We start from the raw sequence: 27,876 nt of genomic DNA on the forward strand, positions 1-27,876 counted from the left end.
AACATTTATAAATATTTATTATATTACAAATCATGTGGTGAAAGGTAAGATATCACAATTGACTCACTTCATACCGAAGTGCTATATAAATGAACTTAAAACTAAAACTTAAAAGCTATGTCATAGATTTATATTCACTAGGAGGCAGTCGATTGTAGCACCTAGAATCAAACTTTTAATCTTGTAAAGGAAGCAATGAAATATTTATTTTATAGTCAAATGAATAACTTAATTTCAATTATAGCCTAAATTCTTTATGTTAGGTACTTTTAAATACATATATTTAGATTGAATTTCACACAACCAACTACTAATATCTATGATATTAAATATATGTGCTTTGAAGTGAAAACACTGGCTATTGATCCCTTTAATAAATGTTACTTTAAAAAAAAATTGCTGCCAAGCTAGAGTGACCACAGCACACACAAATGAATGCTGAAAGAAAGTCCTTTTCGTAGACTGGAATAGAATTTTGTCAATGGTATAACAGCCTCAGCAATATATTATGTCATACACGTTATATTCCCAATGTTTATTTTCCATTAATATATTTTTACAATTCTTTAAGTAGTGGCAATCTTTTTAAGCCATATTTTTATGTTAGAAGCCATAGTTTATGTCAGTCACTTACATTTGGTCTAAGCACTTTTATTACCTACCATTAAAACTACTTACCAAACTTAAAATAAAATATACCTGTACATGGTAATAAGACACATAAGTTTGTTAAGGAAACAGGGGAAAATATGATAGGGCTCATATTAAAGTAAAGTGAACTAATAAGAACGATATATGCAAAATATAGTGGTAGCATTCAAAATACAGGAACTAAATATAAACTGTAGGGTTAGAAAAACATAAATTAATAGTAAAAATCATCATAGAAAACTATCCAAATCAAATTTTTAATAAGCAAGGATTATAATTGCTGGTTTGAAGTTGTATAAAATTTTATTCATTAGGACTAAGTGAAATTATATGAAAAAACTCAAGTTGTACGTAAAAACAATATCAACCTTCTATTTACTATTCCTCCTACATCAAAACATTACTAAATGAAAATATAATAAGAAATTCTGGTAAAAGAATATTGAAAATGTTGTGGATTTGCATTGCTCTAAAATACAGTGTCATACTGATGGGAGCTATTTGTAAATCTCTAATCTCTTGGGCTACCGAAGACTCTGGATGTATTTGAGTAGGTTGAAGATGATGATGACAGCCATGGTGTCGGCGTGGTCGCGTGATTTGTCACCCGAGTTGCACAGGTTGGTCGCGCAGTAGCAGTACTCGGTAGGTGATCTCATCCCCAGTCCTTCATCGTTTTGACACCCCACGTTGTACACATCCTCTTCTATCTTGTTTTCCATACGCCAGTTACCATCTTGGTAAAAGTGTATATTCCTCTTCTGAGGCGCACATCCTCTTTCAGACACTTGAATAGTTTCTGGAACAAAGTTTATTCGTTAATTGATTAGTTGAATGTGTATTTTATTCATTTATTTCCAACATTACATCAAATTGATTTTTCTGATAAGTGATTTTCATAAAGTCTATACTACAATAATCAATTGACATAATAAAATACAAAAAATCGATACACACCTATGTGAGATGTAGTACATTATAAATTTACCCATCTTTCACATATTTTTATAATGAGTAAAATGCCCTCTGCAAAAAACGCGACCGGGTGGAGGTTGTAGCTGCTCGAGCCACAACCTCCACCCGGTCGCGTCACCTGTCTCGTGTCTCTGAGTACTCGGTATTTTTATTGTTAAATGTTCGTTTTTCAATGTGCGTTTTCGTGTGTGTTCGTGTTCTATGTACTTATTTATTAAATTACGACCTTCATATACGGAGATGAATAACGACCCCTTGAACGGCCTGAAGATGATTCCCTGTGAATCGAAACTATAGTTGTCACAAGACACTTTTTGGATTACTGAATGCAGGTTATATAACAAACAATAACAAACAACACTGGGAGGTCAGATATACAGAAGTAAATTTATGAATTCTAAGAAACTAAAGTTTCATATAATAATTTAGAGGGTTACACTTTGTTGACATTTTAAGCTAATATATTTTGTGGTTTATAAATAACTGTGTTTAAGAAATTATACTTAGTTATCATCAGTTCCACAGACACAAGTAGTGGCCTCCATTCATGATTTTTCATTCTACGTCTTTACTCAACATAGAAAAAAATTGTTTAAGCAATTGTTTAGATGGAATTTTAAAGTTCTAATCAACTAATAAAGTATGAATTGTTTTAGGACTAACTTAACTACCCAATTAAAATGTTTGATAGAATATATTTACCTGGTTAAGGTTTTATTACAATTATTTTTGCTATCAAAAAATAAATTCTCACCATTACATCTTGATGACTGTCAGTTGCTATCAAAAAATGGTTATTGTTATCTTATCAATTCGTGCCACCATGTCAACTGATACCAAAATGCTATCGGAAATTGAATAAGACATCAAGGAAGTTACCAACTCAATTTTGGGAATTTAACTTTAAATTGAGTTATTAATTTATATTCAAAAAATTTTAAAGGATTCAATTGAAAATTAACTATTTCTCTACAAACAATAGTCTAGTTGTATATTAATATAATTATTAAAAAACAAGTATTTTTAATTCTACCAAAATTAAAATATTTTCTACAACTGGCTGTCACTATTTTTGCACATGCAAATTTAACCAAAAATAGAGTTTTATTAGCACATTAACTGATTACCAAAAATGCCTACACTATGTATATTCAAGCTACAATAGATCAAATTATTCTACTAAAGTGGTAAGTATAACTCACAACGAATTGTGTTAATAAGTTTGTAAACACAATTTAAATGCCATTCATGCTATTATATGTATAATTTCTGGATATGTCAGTTATATCAACTCTCCTCTAATTATCTAGAGTTCAAAAACCTTTAAAATAAAAATAACTATTTGAAAAAAGCTAACTTGGGGGTATTTCATATAAGAGCACAATATTCTTTAACTGTGATTAGGTGTCCATCATGCCAATTAGAGTGGCAAGCAGGTGCAAGGACCCTTCTCCCACCACCTTTGTAAATTACTGTTGAGTTATCTCAATAATGATTTTTTTTAAAGAGGTTGGCACACTCTTTACACTCTTGAATCGCTGTTGCATTAATTCAATACCACTAGTGTCTAGAAATGTGACTTTGTGTTGTCATGGGATTTTCCCTCACCCCCCCCCCCCCACACATCATCCTGATTGAAATGTTTTTTAGTAAAAAAACATTCTAGTATAAATAACCAAGGTTTCTGTAGTATTTATACAAATGAAATGATAAAAAAACTTACTTCCTCCTTGAAGTGAATGGTGAAATGTCCGTTTCATACATAGTGTCGAATGAGGGCAGTCAATGTGGTAGTTATTGGAGCCGTCAAATTTGGAGCAAAGTTGCGCAGTTTGATTACTTCCGCGGGATGGGGGTTGAATTGTACAGTAGAAACAAACTATTCCAGCACACTCCTGAACTAAAACAAAATATTGTTACAGTTGGGTTGAGAAACAAATTATTTGCAATGGCAATAAATTAATGGTTAATCTAATTTTAACCTAATCTTCCTGTCATATTAATTTTTTTTACATAGAATGTACCAAATACAACATAAACCATATGGTTTCATTTAGGGTTGTTGTCAGTAAAATATGAGGGCAATTCAGAAAGTAAGAGACATGCCTGCAGACTAATCGAATTTCCATTTGCCTGATAGGATTTTCACTATTTTTTTTAATGTCATATTAATTCCCTTTTTTTAATACATTAGTTTAACGAGCACCTAGGTTTGCTGCTACAGGGGAAGTAATAAGTGTTTTAAAATGTTAACAGTTTCATATGAAAGAAAGAAATTTTCAAAATTTGATCAGAATCATACTTTTTATTATTATAAATGTGAAAGTTTGTGTGTTTGTTAGTTTGTTTGGGGTTAAATCACACATTAACTACTGGCTAAAATAGGCTTAAATTTGGCATGGTGATAGCTCACATTCCTGATTAACATTTAGGCCTATTCTTATCTAGGCTAAAAAAATTCCTTCAGGCTTGGTCCCAGTGGCTCTTAAAATTCCCATTTTAACCTTATGACTAGTCTCATTAAAAAGGAATTAAGGATTCTTGACAGCTTTTTCAAATAAACAAGTTGGTTCTATGATGTTCAATAGAATTAAAAAGTTACAAGGTTTACCAACAGGGTGCAGCACTATAAACTTTTTAGTTTGAATTTTTGACGACAGCTTATTTGAGCTAAGCAGCAAAAAGCTGATACATAATGAGAACTGTCAAAATAGGATTGTTTAGTAATGTTTATGTTTTTTAATAAATAAATAATTTGTGATATTCTGTGAAAAGGGTGCTTTATTTTTAAGTTCATAACTAACTCATCAACGCTAATTGACTGTCTTTTTTTCAAAATGTTTATAAACATTTATTGTGTTTGTTTACCCCAAAATAATGTCTGGGAAACGTATTTGGCTGTTAATACTTTTAGTGGATCAAGTCAATGACTCGGATGGAAGGATCTATATTATAGATGTGAAAGTATGGAGTGTGTAAATAACGTGAAAACTTCTTTACTAATTGAGCAGATTTTTTTCATGAATAGAGCCAATGTACCACAGGCATGGCCATTTTTATTTTAATACTCTCCAAGGGCTCTGTCTTGAGTGCTTGCAAAGTTTCTATGTTATTCTTATGAATACACTTAATGTTAGAACTGCCAAATTTATATCTGCAGGTTACTGCAGCAGGGGTTTATTTTGTTGTGTACTATTATTAACGATTAAATTATTTTTCTCTTACTTTTTAACACACATACAATTTACATAACAAATCAATGAAGCACCTGAAATTACACTGCAGATTTTCTGCAACGAGAGTGGTATTTATTGCATGTGTAAAAAAACTTGTATATCTGAGTACAAATTGCAAGTAAATGCATTTTAAGTTTTTTTATAATCTGTAAAAAGTGAGGATAAAATGTCATCAGTTGTCTGTGCCTGATTATGACATGACAGTTGCTATTCAGTGACGTTAGTATTCTGTAGTCTGTTATGGGGCTTCAATGATGTAAAACTGACCTGTTACTCAATATGTTAGTTCCTTAGCCCTTGACACATAGTTTGATTGGGTTTTGGCCTTGATTTTAATATCAACATTGTAATCCCTTATACTATTATAACAAGAGTAAAATTTTATGTAAAAATGTTGAATTCCATTGTTTAATTGCAGTTAAAGCATTCTTTTCAGTGTAGATTTTCAATTGATGATGAACACACACAAAAAAGGGCTGGAGGGCAAAGCTCAATAGATAACAAACTTTTTTTGTAGATTTGTACGTTTTACCAATTTATTTGAATCTTGCTAGGGTCATCTTAGAAGAAAAAATGTTGATTTTTTTAGCGCTTTACCGACACCGTATAAATCATGTACTTTTATTGTAAAAATAATGGTGTGCTTCTTGGCTTGTAAATTTTAGTTCGTTCATTGTTATACTAGGATAGTCTGTCAATAAGTTTTTAGTTAAAATAATTACTTTTCTAATCAATATTTAAGATGCCAAAATATTCTATGTCTTATCCAATATCTTCAACATATATAGTAAACAACAAATAAATTAGAAAAATAAAGGTGATTTCTGTTAACGCAACATGTTTTACATGAATTCTTTGATAAAAGAGACTATTTCATTGAACACAATTTAAAATATATTGTTTAAACTAAACATTTGGAGGACAATCATTGGCTTAAAAATGCATAAAGGAACAAGTAATGAATTACCCACGAAAAGAGTTCCAAACAGTTCATAACACACAACAAGTTGTCAACACAATAGCTCTGAAATCGATTTAATTGTGTTGTGAACTTTTGACTCCTATTAAGTGCCTGGAACTCTTTTCATGAACTGTTTGTCCATTCCTTCTTCCTTAATGTACTGTGTTTTTAAAAATTGGAAAGTGATTGAGAGACAAAATTTGAGAAATAAAAATTTTTGCTTAATTCGAGACAAAAAAAATTTTAGTTTGATAACTTAATCAGACACAATTAACATATTTTGCACATCTATACTCACTTTAATATAGATAATTGATTTTGTCATGTTTAAATCTCTCAGCTTAATTCTTTATTTTTATTTACATATACAGGGCTGTCCCGTAAGTTAAGAACCAAATTCCGGGAAATGATTCTTTGGGTCAAAATAAAGAGAAAATCAAGAATAAAATGTTTTTCAAAATCGCTTTGTTAACCTGATATCCACCATTTTGTATTTTCACAATCTTTTATCATCTTCTGATTGTTCTAACCAATCAATATGCAACTTGGTATGTATGTTATGGTAGAAGAGACCCATGTTATAGAAAAAAATTATCTTGATCTAATTTAAAATTTCAAGATACAAGTCATTAATATTTTTTTTATTTAAATTTTTAAAAATGGTTAATTTTATAGAAAAATGCCAAAAACAACCAACAAAAAAATAACAAGAAGAAACAACACCAAGTTCAAAAATATCAAATAAAAATAACTTAAATATCACAATTTTTAGTTGTTAAATTAGGCAAACCTAACTAGCTTAGCCTTCCTTATTCTACCTTATTTTACAACAAAAAATTGTGATATTTAAGTTATTATTTTATTATTTTTTTTTACTTGGTGTGGTTTGATAGGAAATTTTAATTCTAAATAATATTCATGTAATTTTTTCATAAAATCTGCTATTTTTTAGTAATTTGCATAAACTAAAAAAAATTAAATCCCCGCCATTTTGAATTAGATTGAGTTTACCTTAACATGAATACCAAGTTTCATAATGATCAGTTGGAACGATCCAAAGATAAAAATGTTTATGTGAAAATACAAATTGGTGGATATGTGGTTAACAAAATGATTTTGGGAAAAAACAAATTCTTGTTTTTCTCTTTATTTTGACCCATAGAATCATTTCCCGGAGTTTGGCTGTTTTCTTACAGGACACTCTGTATATAAAGAGAAATAATTTCACGTGACTTCTTTGAAAATACAGGTTTGTGTGAAACATTTAACAAAGTTTCAATGAACAGTTTTAGTATTAAGTCTTTTGAAAGCATGGATCAAGTTTTTAAAATACAAAAAACGTTGAAAAAAAACAGTGACTGTAAAAATTGTGTTTAAAAGTTAAATAGATTCATAGTTTCAAGTGACTTTTGCATCTCTCTGTATAAAGTCACCACAGAAACAATGTGTGAAAGAGTGCGACTGAGGTTAGTATTTCGGTGCGATTGTTGTGAAAATGGGGCAAGCTTTTAGCTGATGAGAAGTGTAATTACTATTGCTGGAGGCTCGTGACCTTTAGCCTTACCGTTTTGTCTCAAAGATTTACAAGTCTATCACACTCTACTTCTCACTATTTTCCTAAGAAATATACAAAATATATTTTAAAAGAGACTTTAACGTGGTCTATTTATTTTTTTACTTTCTCGACCTATACATAGTATATATACTATAATACATAATATACTCCATATTATGGAGTAAAATTATTGTTTTTGTCAAATTTTCGAGTTTGAGTTTTGGGTGGAAGTGACTCCTAAAAACTCCTTTTAACTCTAAAAAAATGGTTTAATCTCAATTGCTAGAATAATTAGGGTTCAAAAGTTATTGTGAATTTTTCTTTTAAAATATCATAGTCACTCCCACCGCTCCCCCATGATAATAGTTTTTGACAAGCTAATGGGATAAAGTATAGGTCATATTGCTGATACCGTTTATTTTCCTTCGTTTCATATCATGAATTTTCTTTCGTAATAAACAAAATTAAAATTTTGTTCAAATGTCGTTGTTTGTAAAAACAAAACCTCCGCCGCAGCAAACCTGCCGACTAAGCGAATTTCCATTTGTCTGAATTGATTTTCAATTAAATCTATTTAAATAACATTAGATTTAACACTCGTTAAATCTAATGTTATTTAACCTAGGTTTGCTGCTACACGGAAACTAATAAAGTGTGTTTTTTATTAAAATAGTAATAGCTTAGTATAAAATAAAGAAATCTGCCAAGTTTGATAAAAATATATCAATAAACAAGCCAACTACAACATTTTACAATATTTTCCATAAGAATCAAATGGGAATTTTAAATCAACATTTTTTTTAATTTTCTCGGTAACCAATAACCGTACAAAAACACTTTGATATACTAAATTATTTGTTTTTTAAGCTCTTTATAAAGGTCAAATCAAAAAAGGAAAGGTCATCAAAATGAAAAAGTAAATCGGTCCTGGGCCTAGGTCTTACCATAAGACCTACGGTAATAGCTACTTCGCCATAGAGAAATTTGCTAATAGAAAATGTTCAGAATTGTTTTAGGGTAGGCCTAAAGGGTTATGACATTACCACTAAGCTAAATGTCCATTGGCGATTAGTAGGATATGAACCCTGACCTGAAGGTCTGGAGTCCCCATCTAATTCTCCATATTGAAAAAAAAAACTGGTCAAATGACTAAACTGGCGTGAAGTTTTTGTTGTCTTGATTACAAGACAACAACTTTTGCTCAATTCAACTTTTTTTGTTCAACTTTTGTTGAATAATTGTAAGTTGTTGCAATAGTTAATTTCATTCTTTGTATTCTACCATTCCTGTATTACACCACCAGATATACCTTTAGAAGAGAAATATCTTAGTTTGGATTTAGTACGCTGAATTTTGATAAATTTTTACTTTTTGAAACTGTATTATTATTTTTTACTTAAATATTGGAATTATGAATTGTGGCGAGGCTTAGGATAAATACAAAAAAATGTGAAGGGACATTTGTTACACATTTTTGATCTGTAGAATCCAGTCATACATTTGTCCGTAGATACGTTTTACTCTCGTATTCACCGATTTTTAGTAAATTCTACTCAAAGTTTAAAAATGAAATCTATATACGTAATTTCACAAACAAGCCTGATGGAACAATGGGAAGAAGAGGATTTTTGGTGGTGTTTAGTATCGTATAAGTATTTTATTTTTATTTTTTTCTAAAATAAAATAAAACCATACATATTGTTCTAAAACTTATACAAACCTGACAATTATTGTAAATCATTTTGCATTGTTGAGGTCAAATCATAAATAACAACATTACAGTTTTTACTCAGATATCAAAATATCGCGACCAGAAGTTACGAGCACCCTTAAGTCCAGACCATAATTTCAATTCATTAATATCCCAAGACACCATTAGTGTGTTTGTGTCCAAGGTTTGGAATCTAGAAAGTCATCCCGGCGTCGGATGTAGACAGCCGAATAACCGAATAACGGACAACGGCTTCTCGCTCCGTTAAGACGTTCAAGTACACTAACGCAATACGATAGTTAGGCCTACGTTACCAGCCAACAACTTGTTCACGAAGATAATTTTTTTAGATAGAAATCGGAAAAGAGCGTAGCGTTAATTTATTGTTTGCGGCATCGCAAATAATATAGATACACCATTAACTCATCGCATAAATTTCAGCTAGACTCTCGAATAAACAAGGAGATTTGTTCTCGGATTCTGCCCACTGTGTGTCGTAACTGGATCGCATAAACTCCAGCTGCCGCAGTTATATATATTAGTTGTAGCGCCACCGGCACCGATCGGTTCCACATAACTCTAATTGAAAGACAATATCCAATACGAAATACATACAACTATGGCCAGTAAGTAAAACTAGTTACAAACACAGTTAAATTTCCTTTTTAAATTTTAACGATTTCGTCGTAGAAGTGCGCCATAAAAATAATAAACGATTAAAGAGGAAACTTAGTTCACTTAACAGATAAAAAATCCATCAATCAATCTATACATTCTTTGAGACATTCTCTTCTCAAACTTGCCTGCTCTCATATGAAGAGTTTAAAATAAATATCACTTAGGCCTACTGTATATAGACATAAATGCGCACAAAACTTAAGGTATAATAACTGTTTATATTTATTCCGTTATCTCTTTAGATAATATGATTTAAATTCGTTGGGTTCACTCACGATTTGTAATGGATTTTCTAATTAAACCTGACGCACTGAAATTCCCTTCCCAGACGTTTTAGTGAACATAAGAGCCAGTTGTAACTTCGTTGACGACATTAAGAATTGCGAATTAAGAATAAATGCAACGCATTAACATAGATCCACGATTTAAAGAATAAATGACCTCGGGGCTGAATACACATTTTGTTATTTTTATCACCCGGTTCTAGTTGTCAGAGCTAGCTGGAACCTGGAGAGTGGTCCAGTCATTGAACGCTGAGCTAATTTCATCAAATGACTCACTCTTTCCGGCTGATTCGCTCTACTTGTTGAATTTTTTGCTATTTCTTCTAACGCAACAAACCTCTGCCATTTCCCAGCTGGAGAATGCTGTACCCGCACAAATCTTCAATGTTAGCTTACTGCACAAAACTAATTAAGGAATAGGTTACGCATGTTTTTGACGAGTTAGATAGAACCAACTCTTGAAAACTAACATTCAGCTATTCGTCTATATTTTGTCCTATACTGTCGTGTGACGATGTTTTGTTACTTAAATGATTCTAACAACAACAAATAATTACAAAGCCGACAGACGCATTGAGAAAGTAAAACTTACCGGAAAATGTCCTACACCGTAACAACTCAAAACAATAATCATCTCAATGCATTTTTTTAGGGTGAATATTGTCTATTAATTATTCATTGAGGTTGGAGAATCGTATCTTTATCCTTAATATTGGGTTTATATACCTGAATTCGAACCAAAAACATAAATATTCGAGATTTATTCAGCGAATTTAAAATATTTTACAACCACGTTATCTTTAACATGTACAGTAACAATATTAGGACTAATTTGCCTTTAATCTTTTAAAACGTTATTAAAACGTTATACGTTATATATTCAATAGATATCCGTAACATACTGAATGTGGTTGGTATAATGACCTTTATTAGTTCTAAAACCAGTTATCTATCTAATATTTAAATGTTTGAATTTCCAACGTACAAAAAGGTAAAAACGTTTCATAACAGTGTTGTCGGGAAGTCAAATTAACGAAAGTACTTCCAAGTGGCGTGTTCCGGTGCTATAGGGAAAGAAAGATTGCGTGATTTTACTTTTTATATATTTGATGGAATCGCTAACAACTCTTTCGTATATGAATACGGATAATGTCCAATGAAACATTGAATTCACTATGTTCGTTTTGTGGTAAAACCTTATTAGATAAACAATTACTAAATCTTTGTTACTGTATCACGTTCGCTAGTCGCTACTTATAGTGAAGTTTCCATTTGAGGAATACGCGATTACCGTAGGTCCTATGGTACGACTAGACCTGGGACCATATTTACTTTTTCATTTTGATTTCCTTCGAGGTTAAAAACACTATCTGTTCGAATAAATATATGCGTGTGTCTGTTAGCAAGATAGATCTAGTAAAATTATTGTATTTTGACTAAATTTGGTTCCAAACTCAACCCCTTCCTGAAGAGTTTCTGTGAGGGCAAATTTCGGTCTGATTTATCCTTCCAGCCATTACCAAAATAATGTGTTTAAGTTTTTTCCATCCTAATGGGTTAAAAAATGCATGGGCCTATGAGATGATTTACTTGTAAACTCTTGACGGTCTATACAGTGGAACCTTGATAAGAAGACCCTCGATAACAAGTCGCCCTTGATAACAAGTGTCATTTTCAAATCCCCTTAAAATTATTTTACCCCTAATCACATGTTATTACAAACCTTGATAAGAAGTCAACCTTGATAACAAGTCTTATTTTACAATCCCCATGAGAGTCTTGTTATCAAGGTTCTACTGTATCTATATCGCCTACCACGCGGCAGCGCGTGCGCGTTGGCGTATATATGTCGTGTATGCGTATGTTTCTGTTATCAAAGGAAGCTGTTATCAATTTGCCACATAATGCACCACCGGAGAAGGAACTGATTCGCCACCGACCGCCACACTCAAGCACTTCCGCACTTCCTGCTGTGACCAACGATCTGCGTTCTAGAAATCTAATCCATGAGTCAGTATGCCGCATAGTATCGTATCTTAAACGGAATGCATCAGACGAAATACCGAGAATAGTGTATGCGTAATTTTATACTTTGTGGAATTAGTACATCATGCAGAATCTCCCACCAATATTTTTTCAAATTTTATATGTCATAGTCATCATGCAGAACCTCAAGGCAAATGGATCGTGCAAAAGTATACTTTGGACCCAATCCAATAATGCTATTGAAACTCGATTCATCATTCGAAATCCTTAGGCCTACCTTGGGTCTAATATGGTTTAATACCTCATCCAAAATATACAACACAGCCCTGAACTACCATATCAGTTATTTAGGATAAATGGCGAGATATTTGCTGTCACATCCTTATTCATCATTTTCATCATCGCATTTTAATAATTTTTAAACTAATTATAAAACTGGACACCCCATTCCTATGTTTTAGTTTTAGCCCGTTTTAGTATAAAAGTTAGCGTAGTTGGGTTGAGCCTCCGACGGATACGCCAACTTTTTATCCAAGTATCCCTGTGGAAAACCTTAGGCCGGGCGCGCACTATCCCGACCACGACCACGACCACGACCAAACGCCCGACCAGTGGTTGTCATTCACCATGCGACCAGAGCACGACCCGACCAAGGCAACGAATGTTTTACAAACTTCAGTGTCAAGATGATTGATGAAGAAGTAGTTGTTATGGTGCATTTGTATTGTAAGTACGTTAAGCGGAAGAAGACACTATACTGGGTATATCCAATGTTAACTGTTAGGTCTGAAAGGGTATTTTGTAACATTTTATGAAGAGCTACGTCAATATGAAGACAGGTTTCAAAAGTGTCAAAATCCTGCGACATTTTACCAAATGAGTCACTTCACAGACCGGCGCAAAAAACTAGTGTTCATAGTTTGATTGATCTAGGAATACTGGGGGTTGAGTGGTGTACTGGTCGGGTCGGAGGCAAGTCGGGGGTAGTGCGCGTCGTCCCATTACATTGTGTGCTATTTTTGGCTGCAACGACCAGCGGGTCGGGCCCGACCAAACTGGAAAATTTTGGTCGTGCGACCAGGGCCCGACCAGGGTCCGACCAGTCGACCAGTGCGCGCTGTTCCATTTATTCCTATTATAAAACTGGTCGTATCCGACCGGTCGGAGTCGTGGTCGTGGTCGTGGTCGGGATAGTGCGCGCCGGCCCTAGTATAGAAACATACAGACAGCGTAACGTAGCGCAACGTAGTGCAGGGCAGCGTAGTCCAAAACACGGAGAGCGCATTATAGGTTGTGGACGGTGAGAGGATGGCTCTGTCGAAGACGGTTAGTATTAAGTTGTCGAAAATTGGCCTTACCTGGTCTATATACTGTAGATGGGATGTCTATTGTCTACTTCAGTTTACTAAGGCCAATGATACGACGTATGACTTGATTGTACAGCAAGACTAAGGCTGTCAGTTTCGCAATGATTGGCTAGTAATAGCGAAGGACTTGGCGTGTACGTTTCGTAAACAAACTTGTCACCTATCAGAGAGCCTTTTGTTTTCAAGCAGTTCAAACTTTATCCACGTTCTCCCCAATCGCAGTCATTAAATTGCATTAGAGAATGGAATGCCTAATTGTCGTTGAGTTAGCTTATGTCTTCTTCCTCTTAACGGGGAGTGCTTAAAATTTAGCTTCGAAACAGTTTAAAAAAATGTTTATTTTTTAGAGACCTTAGAATAAAGGAGCCCTTCCTCTAAGTAATAGACGAATAAAGACACGCATTTTTAAACCTTTTAAAAATGAATAATTTCCATGACCAGTTGTTACAATTCTCGTACTTTAAGCGGGGGAACACTGTCACTATACAAAATAGCGTGCCGCTATGCGTCACTTTCTCATGACACATGACTGAGCCAAACCATATGTTACCGGAATTGAGTCGTTCCTTATAACTGTTGTCAACTCGTTAAATCGCAGTCCTTTGTCCTTAGATACAATCTAGACGTATTTCTCTTCTATGTAACCGGAAATAATACTATTATTGCACTCGCATTCCCTACGTGAGGGTTATGAATGGTCCCAACTAATGATGTAATGGCTTATGTGGCTTTCTTCCTTGAAATCATCCGATATGCTCGAACCACACGGTTATGTTTACTCGAGTTTATAGTTAATTTTATAATCTTACAGTGTTATAAATTTACAGTGTAGGCCTATTCTCATTTCAGCATTTAATAATTTACAGGCTGAGCCAAGCGAAAGACTAGGGAGGGATACAGCCCTCACACACACAAGGTCACTCGCCGTGGGGTAGGTAAGCTCTGCTGGCGAGTGCGCGTGCGTTGGTGGAAAGGATTTTAATCCCTTGTCTGCCTCACGGCCTATAACTTTAATTATAATAAAACCTGCAGACTGTGCGAATTTCAATTTGCGTTTCACTAACATATTTCCTTAAACATGTCAGATGTATTCCCTGTTTTGATAACATTAGTTTAAATGAGGTTTTCGGGTTTTTACTACAGGAAGGAATTAATTAAAGTGTGTTTTTGTTTAGATTTTCTGACGAATGGAATTTTCCAGATCATCGAATTTTTTAGACTCGTCATTTTAAAAAATCTCCACAAAAATAAGTCGTATATGGACAAATCGGGTGAGCGGGGAGCCAGTGAAATCACCATATTCTGAAATAACATGTCCTAAAAGAACACAAGTCGAGCCACTTCCACGGACCCTCTCGCCACGACTGTGGCACCGACCTTATAAAACCATGTTTCTCAAAGCTGTTTAAACATTTCAACTTAGCGCGATGATGTCACGGTAACGGTAGAAATTGTGGGGAGGTTTGTCAATCTTTACAGGGATAAACGTGCTCTCTGAACAGAGGATTTACCTTAGACAGGGTTGCAACTTCTCTCAAAACAACTAAACATCGCGATCGTATATAGGTACTGTTGATATATTTTTTGGACTCGCCGAGAATGTGACTCTAAGCTTCGCTCAGAGAAGGGTTTCATTCATTTTTATACGGAGAACTCGTAACATTCACGCCTGGCTGCCATTAACCATTAACCTTCTGCTGAATTTCGCCTATTGTGTTGCAAGATCGATACATAATGACATTAGCTTTGTTATCCATTAGCTTAGCTACTGTAGTTAGCCTGGACTAAAACACGTGATAATGTTGACTGCTTTTTACAATGGCGACTTTTCACGATAATTAAGATAAGGAAAAATGCCTGTAACATTTCTAGATTTTAATAATTGAAACTTAACACGTTTCAAATATACGTAGACTTACAAGATACACTGTTAAATAAGTGTATCACTTGAAAATTAAATCATAATGTTACAGTAATTTCATATGTGTTTCGTACTAAAAAAAATCTATATAGTATTTCGTACTAAGTAGGGGATGGGGTTTTTCACCGCTTACTTGAATTATAAGAAAGATACTTTGAACAAAGCCATACGATTGAATGTTTAGCCTAAAATTAGTGGTAGGCATGTAACTATTTCATACGTAAATTTAAAGAATAAAATGTCATTCTTTCGCGCCCTCCATCCATTGTTAACGCAATGCACGTTACAATACTCCAACCCCGTACGAAGGGCGAGTACTCAGCTAGTATTTCATAAATTCGAACTCCAATTGATTTTATTTATCAGCTGATTATCAAACAATGTTTTGCTTTTGTGGCGTGTTAATGTTGTATGTTTAAATGTTCAATTTGACGATCTTCACACGAAGATAAAAATAAAACGTCCTCGTGGCGCCTGGTATAAGAGCTGAATTTATCAAGTTGCGTCATAAAAAGATTTTGGATTGGCTGATAATATACAGGGTGTTTGTGAACTCTCTCGAAAAAATTCACAGGATTATTCCTTGGGTTAATACATGAATATTTTACATTATAAACATGGGTCGCCGGAGCCTCGTTTTCCGTCTGTCTGTCTGTATGTGTTTTTTATAAATAACCTTATAACTCGAATTTGAATCAAGGTACAAACTTTAAATTTGACACACTTGTATATTTTAACGTGGTACACAAACATGGAAAATTTCATTTTGTTGACTATAGCCGTTTCAAAATGGCGGCCATCTAAAATCTTTGACCTCAAATTACATGAAAACCACTAGAGCTACAAAAAAAAAAACTCAAGAATAACAAAATGTAGAAAATTCTATGCCAAATCAAATGACACATAGATCTTAAAGATCGGACAACAAACAGCTGAGTTATTTTTTTTTTTATAATTAATAACTTCTTTACTGGCTTTTAATTGTTGTTTATTCTTTAAAATCATCTGATCCTTTCTAAATTGTTACAACAATATAAGACAGCTGGTTGGACAGATGATTTTGAGATGATGATCAGATGATTTTTTGAAGTTATTAGTTTTTTAAATAATAAATAATTTCTTTCCTGGCTTTTAATTGTTATTGTTTATTCTTTAAATCATCTGATCCTTTCTAAATTGTTACAACAATGTAAGACAGCTGGTTTGCCCTAACAACAACATTTAGTTTTTTTATTAGATGGTAAATGTATTAAGTGTCCTATTTTTACCTTAACTATTGAGATCTGTTTAAGGTTACGTAATGTACTCTGTATCAGATGATTTTAATGAATAAACAATAACAATTACAAGCCAGTAAAGAAATTATTAATTATTTAAAAAATTAATAACTCAGCTGTTTGTTGTCCGATCTTTAAGATCTATGTGTCATTTGATTTGGCATAAAATTTTCTACATTTTGTTATTCTTGAGTTTTTTTTGTAGCTCTAGTGGTTTTCATGTAATTTGAGGTCAAAGATTTTAGATGGCCGCCATTTTGAAACGGTTATAGTCAACAAAATGAAATTTTCCATGTTTGTGTACCACGTTAAACTACACAAGTGTGTCAAATTTACAGTTTGTACCTTGATTCAAACTCGAGTTATAAGGTTATTTATAAAAAACACATACAGACAGACAGACGGAAAACGAGGCTCCGGTGACCCATGTTTATAATGTAAAATATTCATGTATTAACCCAAGGAATAATCCTGTGAATTTTTTCGGGACAGTTCACAAACACCCTGTATCTGAACCTTTTTAAATACCAATTGATAGTTTATTAGATCCCTAAAATGTTGCACTTCACCAATATTTACACTCTGGCGACAATGACCGTAAACACGGAAATCGAAGTATGTGTGTTACTCTAATATTTACCTCAGTTTGGAGTGGGTCCAAATTTGGCGGGAATGTGTGAGTCATCGCGGGAACGCAACAATCTTGTTCTCATCTGAGGGGTATCCCTCGTATTGCTCGTCGACGAAGGTCATTACTCATGCTATGTAGTGGAATAATTATACCCAGACTCCCAACTGATACTGTGTGTTCGACTTTTATATGGCGACCTACTCCCAAGTAGATTACTTAACTTATCACAACTCTACTTTAGGCGCACACTGAGCGTCCAACTTTCGGATGAAAACCAATCTCCCAAATTGATTTACTAAATATATTATAGCATTCATACTTGTTTCGAGATTAATACTGTGCGTTTGACTATAGATAGTGGATAAACTACCAATAAGTTATATATTTTTTATACTAAATAACTGTTTCATTGATTTACAGTATTTACATTACAGTACAATGTATTTATACCATGACTTAAAAAATTCTGTGACACAAGAGTTTAAAATTTCAATCGCCCGTACTTTAAATGTAGTAGAAAACAATATTTGATGAGGTTTTTTTGTCGAAACCGTAATTAATTTTTGAAATGGTCGGAATCAGCTGAAAATTATTTAACTAATTTTTAGTCAAATCTTATACAACTAAAGTAGTGAAACTTGGATGACAGATGTCCTTGGAATTTCACCTCTCAAACTAAACTGACGTTATAGTCAGTGGGGGGGGGGGGGGGGGTAAAATTTTGCCCGCCAACTTTTGAATTGTATAACATGAGTTGAACAAATTAACTGTTTAATTAAACGTATTTTTTTCACGGTTTTGAATTCAATCAAAACAAATCATTGTACAAATGAAAGCAAATAAAACCCAAAATTCGGAGTTTACCCAACGTAGTTTAACCCTCATAAAACGCACGACCGGTAATTTCACCTCCACTAGCATACAAAGCCAATTAGGATTACTCATTTGTTGTTAAAATAGTTACACGTCTGCCATTGATTTTAGAAATACAATCTTACTGAACCAATTTGTAAAAAAAAAGTATATTTCTTTATTTTCTGGCAAGTGGTCAAAACCATCACGTAACCTATTACGAAATATAAGAGAGCGCTCAGGTTACACGTCATGGTGACGTCAGTTTTGCTCAAGGGGTAAAATTACAGGGGGGTTTGTTTCCGGTGACTTTCAAAACTAAATGTATTCGTTCACTATAGTAAACTTATTTTAATTCAAATATATGTTATGGAAGGAAAGTGTAATGTAATATTAGGTCGGGACTGCTAACAGATCCCCCATGGCGCATGAAGTGTTTTACCTTGTTCTGCTGTGGTTGAGAGGCTGCTGAGTGCACTCCATGCTTCGGCCAGCCCTCCAAATTAACAACAGCGTTCAATAACATTCAGGCTTAATATTTGGGAAATTCTTAGTTATTGTAAAGAATGAAATATCTTGTTTGTATTATTTTTATAGCTTTTACCTTTGTGATACTATTATTATGCAACACTACCCTGCCTGTTTAGTAAGTACTGTACGATCAAACAGATTCTTGATCGGGCCTGATGATGACCGGCGTGATAATGACGTCTCGTAAAGATTTCAGTAGTGTTGGAAGACGCATACTGTTATAATTGTACAATACAATTGTATAATACGACTCACAATGAAGAAATATAATTTTCCTACAGTTACCTAACAATGTACATGTTCTCTCACTGATTTGAGAAAGCAAAGTGACAAATTTGCTCATCAGTGAGGCAATGTTAACATTGTCTCACTCTAATTACTTTGCCTCACTCCAGATTTGCAACGTGAAGGCACGAAATAGTGCGCGCGTAGCATGCAGACAAGGTCGTAAAATACACGTATTAACCAAGTTCTACTTTAACGTATAACTAATTTCGTCGATAACAAGTCGATTTGATGAAGTCCTACATTTATTTAATTTACAATTGTATAATCGCCCCTTGGTAAACATTTTAAAACACTGCCAGTGATTTATCATAGGGCCATTTGTTTAAAGACCTAATCACCAGAACTGAATCCTACCAAAGATGTCAAATGACTCGAGTTAACCTAAAGCAACCTTAAATATTACACAACCCCTGCATTAACTTCAAACTCCAACTAGCGATAATATTAGGAACCGTTAAGTGTACACTTTCTAATATCTTGATCCAGGCGTTACGCTTCAGGTGTGTTCGACTGTGGTTTGTATGTTTGTCCAATTTCCATGAAATTTGGCTTGAATGTGTACAGCTGAATCAACTTGAGTTCACGGACCGGCATAGGAATGGGAACAAAGTGTTGTGGGGTTTTGAATTTTTTTCAAAAAATGTTTTAAGACAAAGAAAAATGCAGTAGTTTGCTTGTTTGTGGGTAAATTTGTATGGAAATTGGCAATTTTTTCTTATACTACCTATCAACATTTGACCTCTTTCCCTTCCCTGTAGCAGCAAACATAAGTACTCTTCAAATCTAATGTCATTTAAATAGGGAATACATATGGCTCTTTTATGGAAATATTTTATTAAAAATCTAACCAAAACATTTGAAATTGGCATTGTCTGTAGGTTGTATTTTTATTTATGTTTTGTATATTTAAGAATAGAAGATTAAATAAAATGTTAATTAAATTTATTTTAAACTTTTGTACCAAGCTGATTAATGTGTTATATGCTACAACACGCCTAGTATGAAATGTGAATCACGCCATGAATAATTTAATAAATATAATGTAATGTTGAGATACTTATTACATTGAATATATCTTAAACAGTTTTACTCAAGTTTTAATATATCTTGGTTATGTTTTTTTAACATCAGTTTTGAGTAACAGTTGCGAGAAGGCCGATTTCTCAATCTCCAATAACAGAATCCTATTTCTGTAAATCAGTGATTAACTACTATTGGAATCGGTACTTAAACAACAGCTAGGCCTAACTTTGTTTTCTCTTTCAGCCAAATGTGTGACGTATTGTTTTCCAGGCATTTAAGCGTTTAACGTGACGAACATTCCATTTGACGCCTCTAGGAGTGATGATGAAAACACACTAGTTGTTTCTCGTTTATAATTGTACATCTCCTTTAAGATCTATTTGTAAATCCCTCCCAGAATCATTCAAAATTTAACACTACTAATTGTAAGTGGAGTTCAATATTTATTTTTTATGTTATCTTATTTCCAATGACATTTGTAATAGTCTCAAATCATGGAGCTTTGGAAATAAAACATCGATTAACAAATTTGTTTTCCTACAGTTACCTAACAATGTACATGTTCTCTCACTGATTTGAGAAAGCAAAGTGGCCAATTCGCTCATCAGTGAGACAATATTATTGTCTCACTCTAATTACTTTGTCTCACTCACTCCAGATTTGCAACGTGAAGACACGAAATAGTGAGCGCGTAACATGCAGACAAGGTCGTATGCGCGCGAAATACGTTGGCAGCACTGGCTGTAAATCAGCTGGTCAGCTTTTGTACTGTTGTATCATTAAATGTAATATTAAAAGTTCACCTCTGTGTAAAAATATCTCACGTTTATTTACCAATTTATTAGTTTTTTAGTAACTGTAAGAAAAATATAATGTGCAACTCGAGTGCAAAGTGCAATTGACTCACTCGAGAAACCATTCCTCACGAGCCGTCAATTGCTCCCTTTGCTCACTAGTTGCACAAATAACTATTATCCCTACATCCTGGATATTTTCAATATTTACTTATAGTATACTGTTTCACCAGTACCTATCTTTAATGTTGTAAGACCGCGTCTTAACTGTAGTAGGAGGTTCTTGGCTAGGTAAACCTGGCACAAGAAACATAAACAGTTTAAACAAAAACATGTTTTCACTTCGTGCGGTTGAGAGCTTCTCATCACATTGGTTTGCTAGATTAGGTTTTGAGTTTTAAGCTTGTAACAAACTTGGTTTTACACAGTCTGAATTGCATTCCTGATTTCTCTTTACAAGTTACACGAAGAAGGGGTTCTATTATTTAATATATAAATATATTTTGTAATGCATGAAAATAAGGTTAAGCGCATGGTGACCATTGAAACATATCTTTGACCACGAGGCCTGTGTCGATTGTTTAAAATCAAGTAAAATAAAATTGTGGAACCTTGGGCTATATATTTACAAAACAAAATATAGCAAACTAACCCAAGCTATCACTGGTTTACTCGGCATGAAGATGCCCTGGGGGTAATCTCCCTCTGCTTTGACAAGTTAAAAGCTATTTCGTACGTGTAATTTCTACTTATACAGGGTGATTTATATAAGTGTGCCAGCCGTTTTATTCGAAAACTATAAGAGATATTAAAAAAAGTTAAATGGTAAGTGCCTTGGATTTTTATTAATTTAAAAAATTGTAGTCAAGTCGAAAAAAATATTTTAGCCGCCATTTTTCCAATATGGCCACCAACTTTGATTTTTCTTATAGAACATTCTGTATTTTATGATGTATTCCGGTAGAAAATGTAATTTTAAGACAATTTTATTCTTGTAACTTTTTTCTTAAACCAACCGTTTCAAAGATAATAATGGTTAAAGTTTTGGAATTTCGGCTTGAGAAAGAGTTTCGATAAAGGCCTAAGCAAGCATGCCAGCTGTTTTATTCGAAAACCATTCAAAATTTCACAACTTAAACCATTATTATCTTTGAAACGGTTGGGTTTATGAAAAAAATCACAAGAATAAAATCGTCTTAAAATTACATTTTCTACCAGAATGCACAATAAAATACAGGTGTTCCATAAGAAAAATCAAAGTTGGCGGCCATATTGGAAAAATGGCGGCTAAAATATTTTTGTCGACTTAACTACAATTTTTTTAAATAAAAAGTCCAAGGCACTTACCATTTAACTTTTTTTATATCTCTTATGGTTTTCGAATAAAATGGCTGGCACACTTATATCAATCACCCTGTATAGTACTGTGCTCATTCACTCCACAAGCTCTAGACTAAATATCAACCGGTCAGTTAATGAACTGGTACTTGGTCTACAACTCCTCAAACTTACACAAAACGTCTCGACTCAACGTCCAGTTCTAAAGAAACGTTAAAGTCTTGCCTAACATGCGTCTTCCTCGAATTCCCAAACATATTTATAAGATGGTTCTTCAAAAAAACAACCAAACTATGCTATAAAGTCTTATACAAATGTATCCTTTTGTGACTCATGAAAATTGGGATAGTTCATTCAGTTGCTGTTATTTACGCTAAAAAATGGACCGGACAAATTTTAGTACCAAACGTAAATTTAAAAATAGATTTCTCTTGATGTCGCTTACAATAATTAAAACATCCGCGGTGTTTTCAATATTTGATCATTGTCACTAATCATTGATGAGAAAATGTCTCTCAGCATATAACCAAAAATTAACTTATGACAATGTAATGATATAAATTCAAAGTCTTGTATCCATCCAATAGAAATCGAATTTACTATGTTTTACTGTACTGTATTTGAGAGGGTATAAATTATGAGTGTAATTATTGGTTATGTTGACGTTAATTAATATACAACCCGCTTTACACCTTACATTTACTAAATGTACAATACGTTTTGGATATTTGTAAAACGAAGGTTTTTCGTTTAAGACATTCCATAAAATGAACACAACGTAGGCATACAACCGATGATTTTGACACTTTCAAGGAACTGTCGTCCGCGCCGTCGGCATCGCCATTATGTATGTATTTGGAGGTGAGCAAGAACAGTCAGGGCCAGACGATGAATATGTGATTGTGACTAAGGCAACGCTCCTTATGATGCCATATCTAGGCATAGTCTACGTCAACTGTCGGCTAAATGTACACTTGTACCATGTTTTTATAGAGCGGTAACATCCTGTGACTTAGTGGTTCGGAATCCAGTTAACTGTTTTTATTTTCAGAAAATATCCATAGAGATATCATAATCTAAAACTGTATGTACATTGGTAAACTAGACATTTGGATTTTGTAAAATACTTCTTTAACGCTATTAGTTATATGTTACTTCTACACTTTTGTACTACAATTTTTGTAAGACGGTAAATATATATAATAGGTATTATTGTGATTAGGGCTACTACTATATGAACAGTTGAAAACATAAGAACATAAGTACCCTTTTAACTCATTTTAATCATCAAACGACTAGTTTCAACTCTTAGGTCATAGTCATGTTGACATTTTATACAAATACAATAACAAATACTGAATGTTTTATAATGTTTTCAATTGTTTGTATATATATATGTATATACAATTGATATATATGTTTCGCTTATATATATATGTGTGTTACAATTGCGAACAATGTAATATAATTTCGTAACATAAGTTCATAATTTCCAACAATGATGATAATTTCCAAAAATTATAATTAAACAAGTTATTTAGAAAAAAATAAACATTTTTACTATTGAAAGATGCTTGTAGTTTGGCTTTTAGTGAAAACTTTCCGCCTGAGAGAGCTCTCTTTCAAGTGAAGTGTGGATTTACATGTATATAGGCTCCGGACACCCGGATCACAATGTTATCTTAGTCATAACAAATTTTGGCGATTCGCGGGTGACGAACCTCGTCATTCAATCACACCGTGACAATACATTATATAGTATATTCGTATAAGAACCAGATAGTTCGCACACACATTCACCCCTCTGTTTTTACAAATGCGAGAGTTTGTCCAACGATATTTGATGAAATGGCGAACTCGTTAATAAACTAAAACAACAGTTTGTTAACATGTGATTAATAAGTTGTGTATCTACATCGAACACTCATAAAAAGAGAGGAAACTTTTATCAAGGTCGCGGTTAACCATCAATTTCTTCGTCGTTGACAAACGAATGATTGTATTAATCAGTTTTGCGTTCATCGTACTCTTTAAAATATACATGCAAATGTTGAGGGATAATTGGAATCTTAACGGAGTTTAACTAAAAAAATTTAAACGCAGGACATTTAGGACATTTCCAACTAAACTACAACTTATAGTATTTTTCTTGTTAAACGTATTATTTTTTATACAGTATTGGAGTTCTGTAGCTTCTCTTGATAGTCATTGTTAATTTCAATTAGTATAATTAAATACTAGTTAATAAACTGGCCGTTGCTATACACAACGTCTGCTTTAAAAATATATACATTAACCACGTAAAACACGTTTGAATATGCCAAACATAAGTTTTACGATCTTTATGCTAATATTAGTATCTTTATCTTAGTATTTTATGGAAAAGACATGGAATTTCGTCCGTAAAAAAATTGTTGAACGTGAAATATTTTATAGTTTACTTTACATACATACGGTACATATAGGTCTGAAGTACAACACATTCCCCTACAATAAACACTTTGTAGTGAAAATATTATTTCACTATTATTTTGCGTGAATCAAAATCATTCTCATAGTTTCAAAACCATTTTCCGTAAAGAGGATGTTTCTGATAAGCACACTAGCACAGATAAATTATTTTACAGTTTCGTAATATTATTGCTTCATAATTTATTTAGGACATAACTACACTCTTCTGTTACTCTATGGTCGGTGGCATAACTAATTACAATAAACCCGTCACAAAAAGTTTGTAACAAATCATTCTAGTTCCATTTAATTGCACATTTACACCTTACAACACAAACAATGTTAATGGCCAAGGTTACACAACTGCCGAGTCACTGTCAAGTGCGTAGGCAAGCCATTGGCTATTGATAGTGGGAAGTTCTTGTTTCCAAGACTTCCCCATTTGGAACTTGTTTGTTGTAAAATAACTATCAACATGCCATTAGACTTTAAAAGCCACAAGGGTAAGAATATAGTGTGAGAGCTTGGGATGTATTTTAGAGAAGAAGCATGCTGCCATTTCATTGTGTAGATTAATTTATTTAACTCTTGACCATTTCAGTTCAAAAGTTATTTAAGAAAAATTTATAGTTTTTCATCACTTCTTGCTGAAAGTAGCTCTTTTACATAACAGCTGATATCAAATAAATTAATTGTTTCCCAACTTCTAATTTAGACCAAGGGAAAACGATAAGCTGATTTCCTATTGCTCTAAATTTACTTTCCCTTCCTCTCAAACAGTTCTTCATTTGCCCCTAATACACACTAGCTTTTGCTCACAACTTATTTCTATTTATATACTGTTTTACTACTACTTCTGTTTAACAATACAAATGTGAACAGAAATATGCATAAGCTACTTGTAGTTTTTATACATTATACCTTGCAGGACATGTTAACTGCACAATATGCTCATGTTCATCCTTGAACTTGAACTTCAAATTTGTACGTTTTTATGTATTTTGTCTTTTTGTGTCCGACTTCTCCTCACACATGAAACTCGAGCGCGAACCGGAAAATGCCATTTTCGACACTAGTAATGAAATATCCTATAACGTTGTTCATATTAAAGTAACTTGACAATAGTTTGTAATCGTAAATGTCAAACAATTCTAAACGTTGTTTATATTTGGTGTATTATACAATGGTGCGTAGACATTTGATTATGATAGTACAAAATGTTACGTTCATCAATTAAACTAAAACTTCTTCTTATAGATGGATTGTTGGACTATGACGCCTTTTAAAGCTCAGCAGATTATAAAGTATAAAGTAAAGTCATAAAGTACCGTAAGATACACTAGTCGTTTTATTTTACTTAGAGCAACATTGTCCCCTAATAGGTTATTTAGAGACAGCTCCAAAGCTTCAAATGGTACTTCTTTATGTGACAACTCATTTCATAGGTTTACAAAAAAGGATACCATTAAAAATTATAGATCCTTATCTTAACCAAGTAAACAATGACAGCAATTTCAAAATTAAATCAATTATGACTAAAAATCCTTTAAATACATTAATGTTTTTTTAAATGGTCACTAATGGGTTTTAAAATTCAAATTTTGTCCATACCAATGTAGAGGAATGACCCATCAAATGTTAACTAGGCCTATTACAAATTAAATGATATTTAAAAATACAATTGTAATATTTGCGAGTTAAGGAATGAGCACTTTTTCAAGAAAGGGTTGTGATCAAATTCAACAGTAACATTGGAAAACAATTAAGAGAGGTAAAGTTTGAGACTTAACATCCTCAATTAGATTCCGTGTCAAAAAGTCCCTTTGCCTTTCCTTTTGACTCGACAGATCTTTGTAAATATGAAGTAGAGATTTGAATTAATCTTGCAGGTCTAAGACGTGTATCATAGTAACTAAATTTTAATCCGGTGACATCTATAATTATGAGATAAACTTATGAAAAGGTTTGTTATATAATAACTATAAGATAGTTTCTCAACCTAAACAAATACATCTCACGCATATTGTACATATACACGAATTGTGTCATCAATGTGTTTATTAACTCAAAAATAAAGAAAATAAAAACGCACAACGTTTTTTTTAGAAGGCTATAATAACTTTGTGGTTATTGCAATGAATAGTACAGTATTACCATGAAACAATCAGTTTACGCGTTTAGGTCTGAAATTGCTATGGAGACACTATCGTGGTGGAACTAGAAAATGAATCAGGAACATATTGAGTTTTTAAACTTTAATGAAATCAATCTGCCGTTTGTTTAGTAAGAATGTTATGTTATCTATTTTACTTGATTAGACTAAACAAACTCAGATCCTTGTTAGCCTTGTCCTCTTACAGAGTGCTATAGGTTAGATTGTTTAGTACTATAAAATATTCTACACTGTCATTCTATATAATCATTTTCAGAACACACCATGTGTAATGTGTGTGATGAAAGTTTCTACCTTTGGTGTTTTTATTCTAAAAAATAATTCCAATAATTTCTAGTCGAATATATTTTTCCACTGAAAGACGTGCGAAAGTAATGTGCAAAACAATCAAATCGAATAAGTAGTAAAATTAATTATAGTTGTGCATTTGTTTGGCATTTTACGCAAATAGTTTGATAAATATGACTAATTGATTAAAATTTGTTGCCCTAAAATATAGATTTAAAAACGCACTTTTAAAGAATTAAATTGAATATATAAATAACGAAACAAAACATCATTAAAGCAAATAGAGTTAACAGTGTATTTAAAATTACGCCAAAATGAGATTTAAAATAATTTAATATACACTAAAAAAGTAAAATTGATATATTTTATAATTATTTTTAGACCAAAATATTTAAAAAAATCAAAGAAATACACACCAAGAGCTACAGTAATTTATTAGTTCATGTGAATATTTTAAATTGAAAAATATTGTAAATATTCATTTAATATATATATTTATTATCTTAACACATTTTTCACTAAATCCAACAAATGTAAAAATTTACTCGCTATATCAGTTTATTAGCTTCGTGTATACATTGTAAATCCAAAATAAAAAAACTATTCATAATTTGTTGTTTTATAACTCACCGTTCGCGAGGGCTATAACAGAAGCCAAGTATATGAGGACATGCCTCATGCTCGGGGTCTAGCGGCCTACTGGCCTACTGCTGTTGTTTTACCACCACTCCACTACCGACTACCACTACCACTACCACTACACACTACCGCCATGTTGAGGGGGAGAGGTGTCAAATTGGGTCAATTCCTCGCTCCACCTGCTCCAGTGCATCGACCGGCCTTGCCACTTTTGACTACCAGACTGATAAGGAACCTGTTTTGGCTTTGGTTGTAGCACTGGCCAG

General features: G+C 33.0%; 2 protein-coding genes across 2 annotated transcripts in view; one reads left to right on the forward strand and one right to left on the reverse strand.

Annotated features, from left to right (window-relative positions):
- Positions 1-27,712, reverse strand: LOC128997958 (uncharacterized). The gene is made up of 3 exons (XM_054423817.1): positions 27,602-27,712; positions 3,350-3,526; positions 1-1,450 (listed from the first exon to the last, which is right to left on the reverse strand). Exons 1-3 carry the CDS (start codon positions 27,648-27,650, stop codon positions 1,176-1,178), a joined length of 501 nt encoding a protein of 166 aa, XP_054279792.1. The 5' UTR covers positions 27,651-27,712; the 3' UTR covers positions 1-1,175.
- The window catches only part of LOC128997959 (rabankyrin-5-like), an 80,149-nt gene that overhangs the window by 23,072 nt on the left and 29,201 nt on the right, over positions 1-27,876 (forward strand). The gene's annotated exons all lie outside the window — the stretch shown is intronic.

The sequence above is a fragment of the Macrosteles quadrilineatus genome, unplaced genomic scaffold, assembly GCF_028750875.1.
Source record: "Macrosteles quadrilineatus isolate MER2022 unplaced genomic scaffold, UCM_ALF_1.0 Scaffold_7__1_contigs__length_78375512, whole genome shotgun sequence".
Classification (NCBI taxonomy): Eukaryota; Metazoa; Arthropoda; class Insecta; order Hemiptera; family Cicadellidae; genus Macrosteles; species Macrosteles quadrilineatus.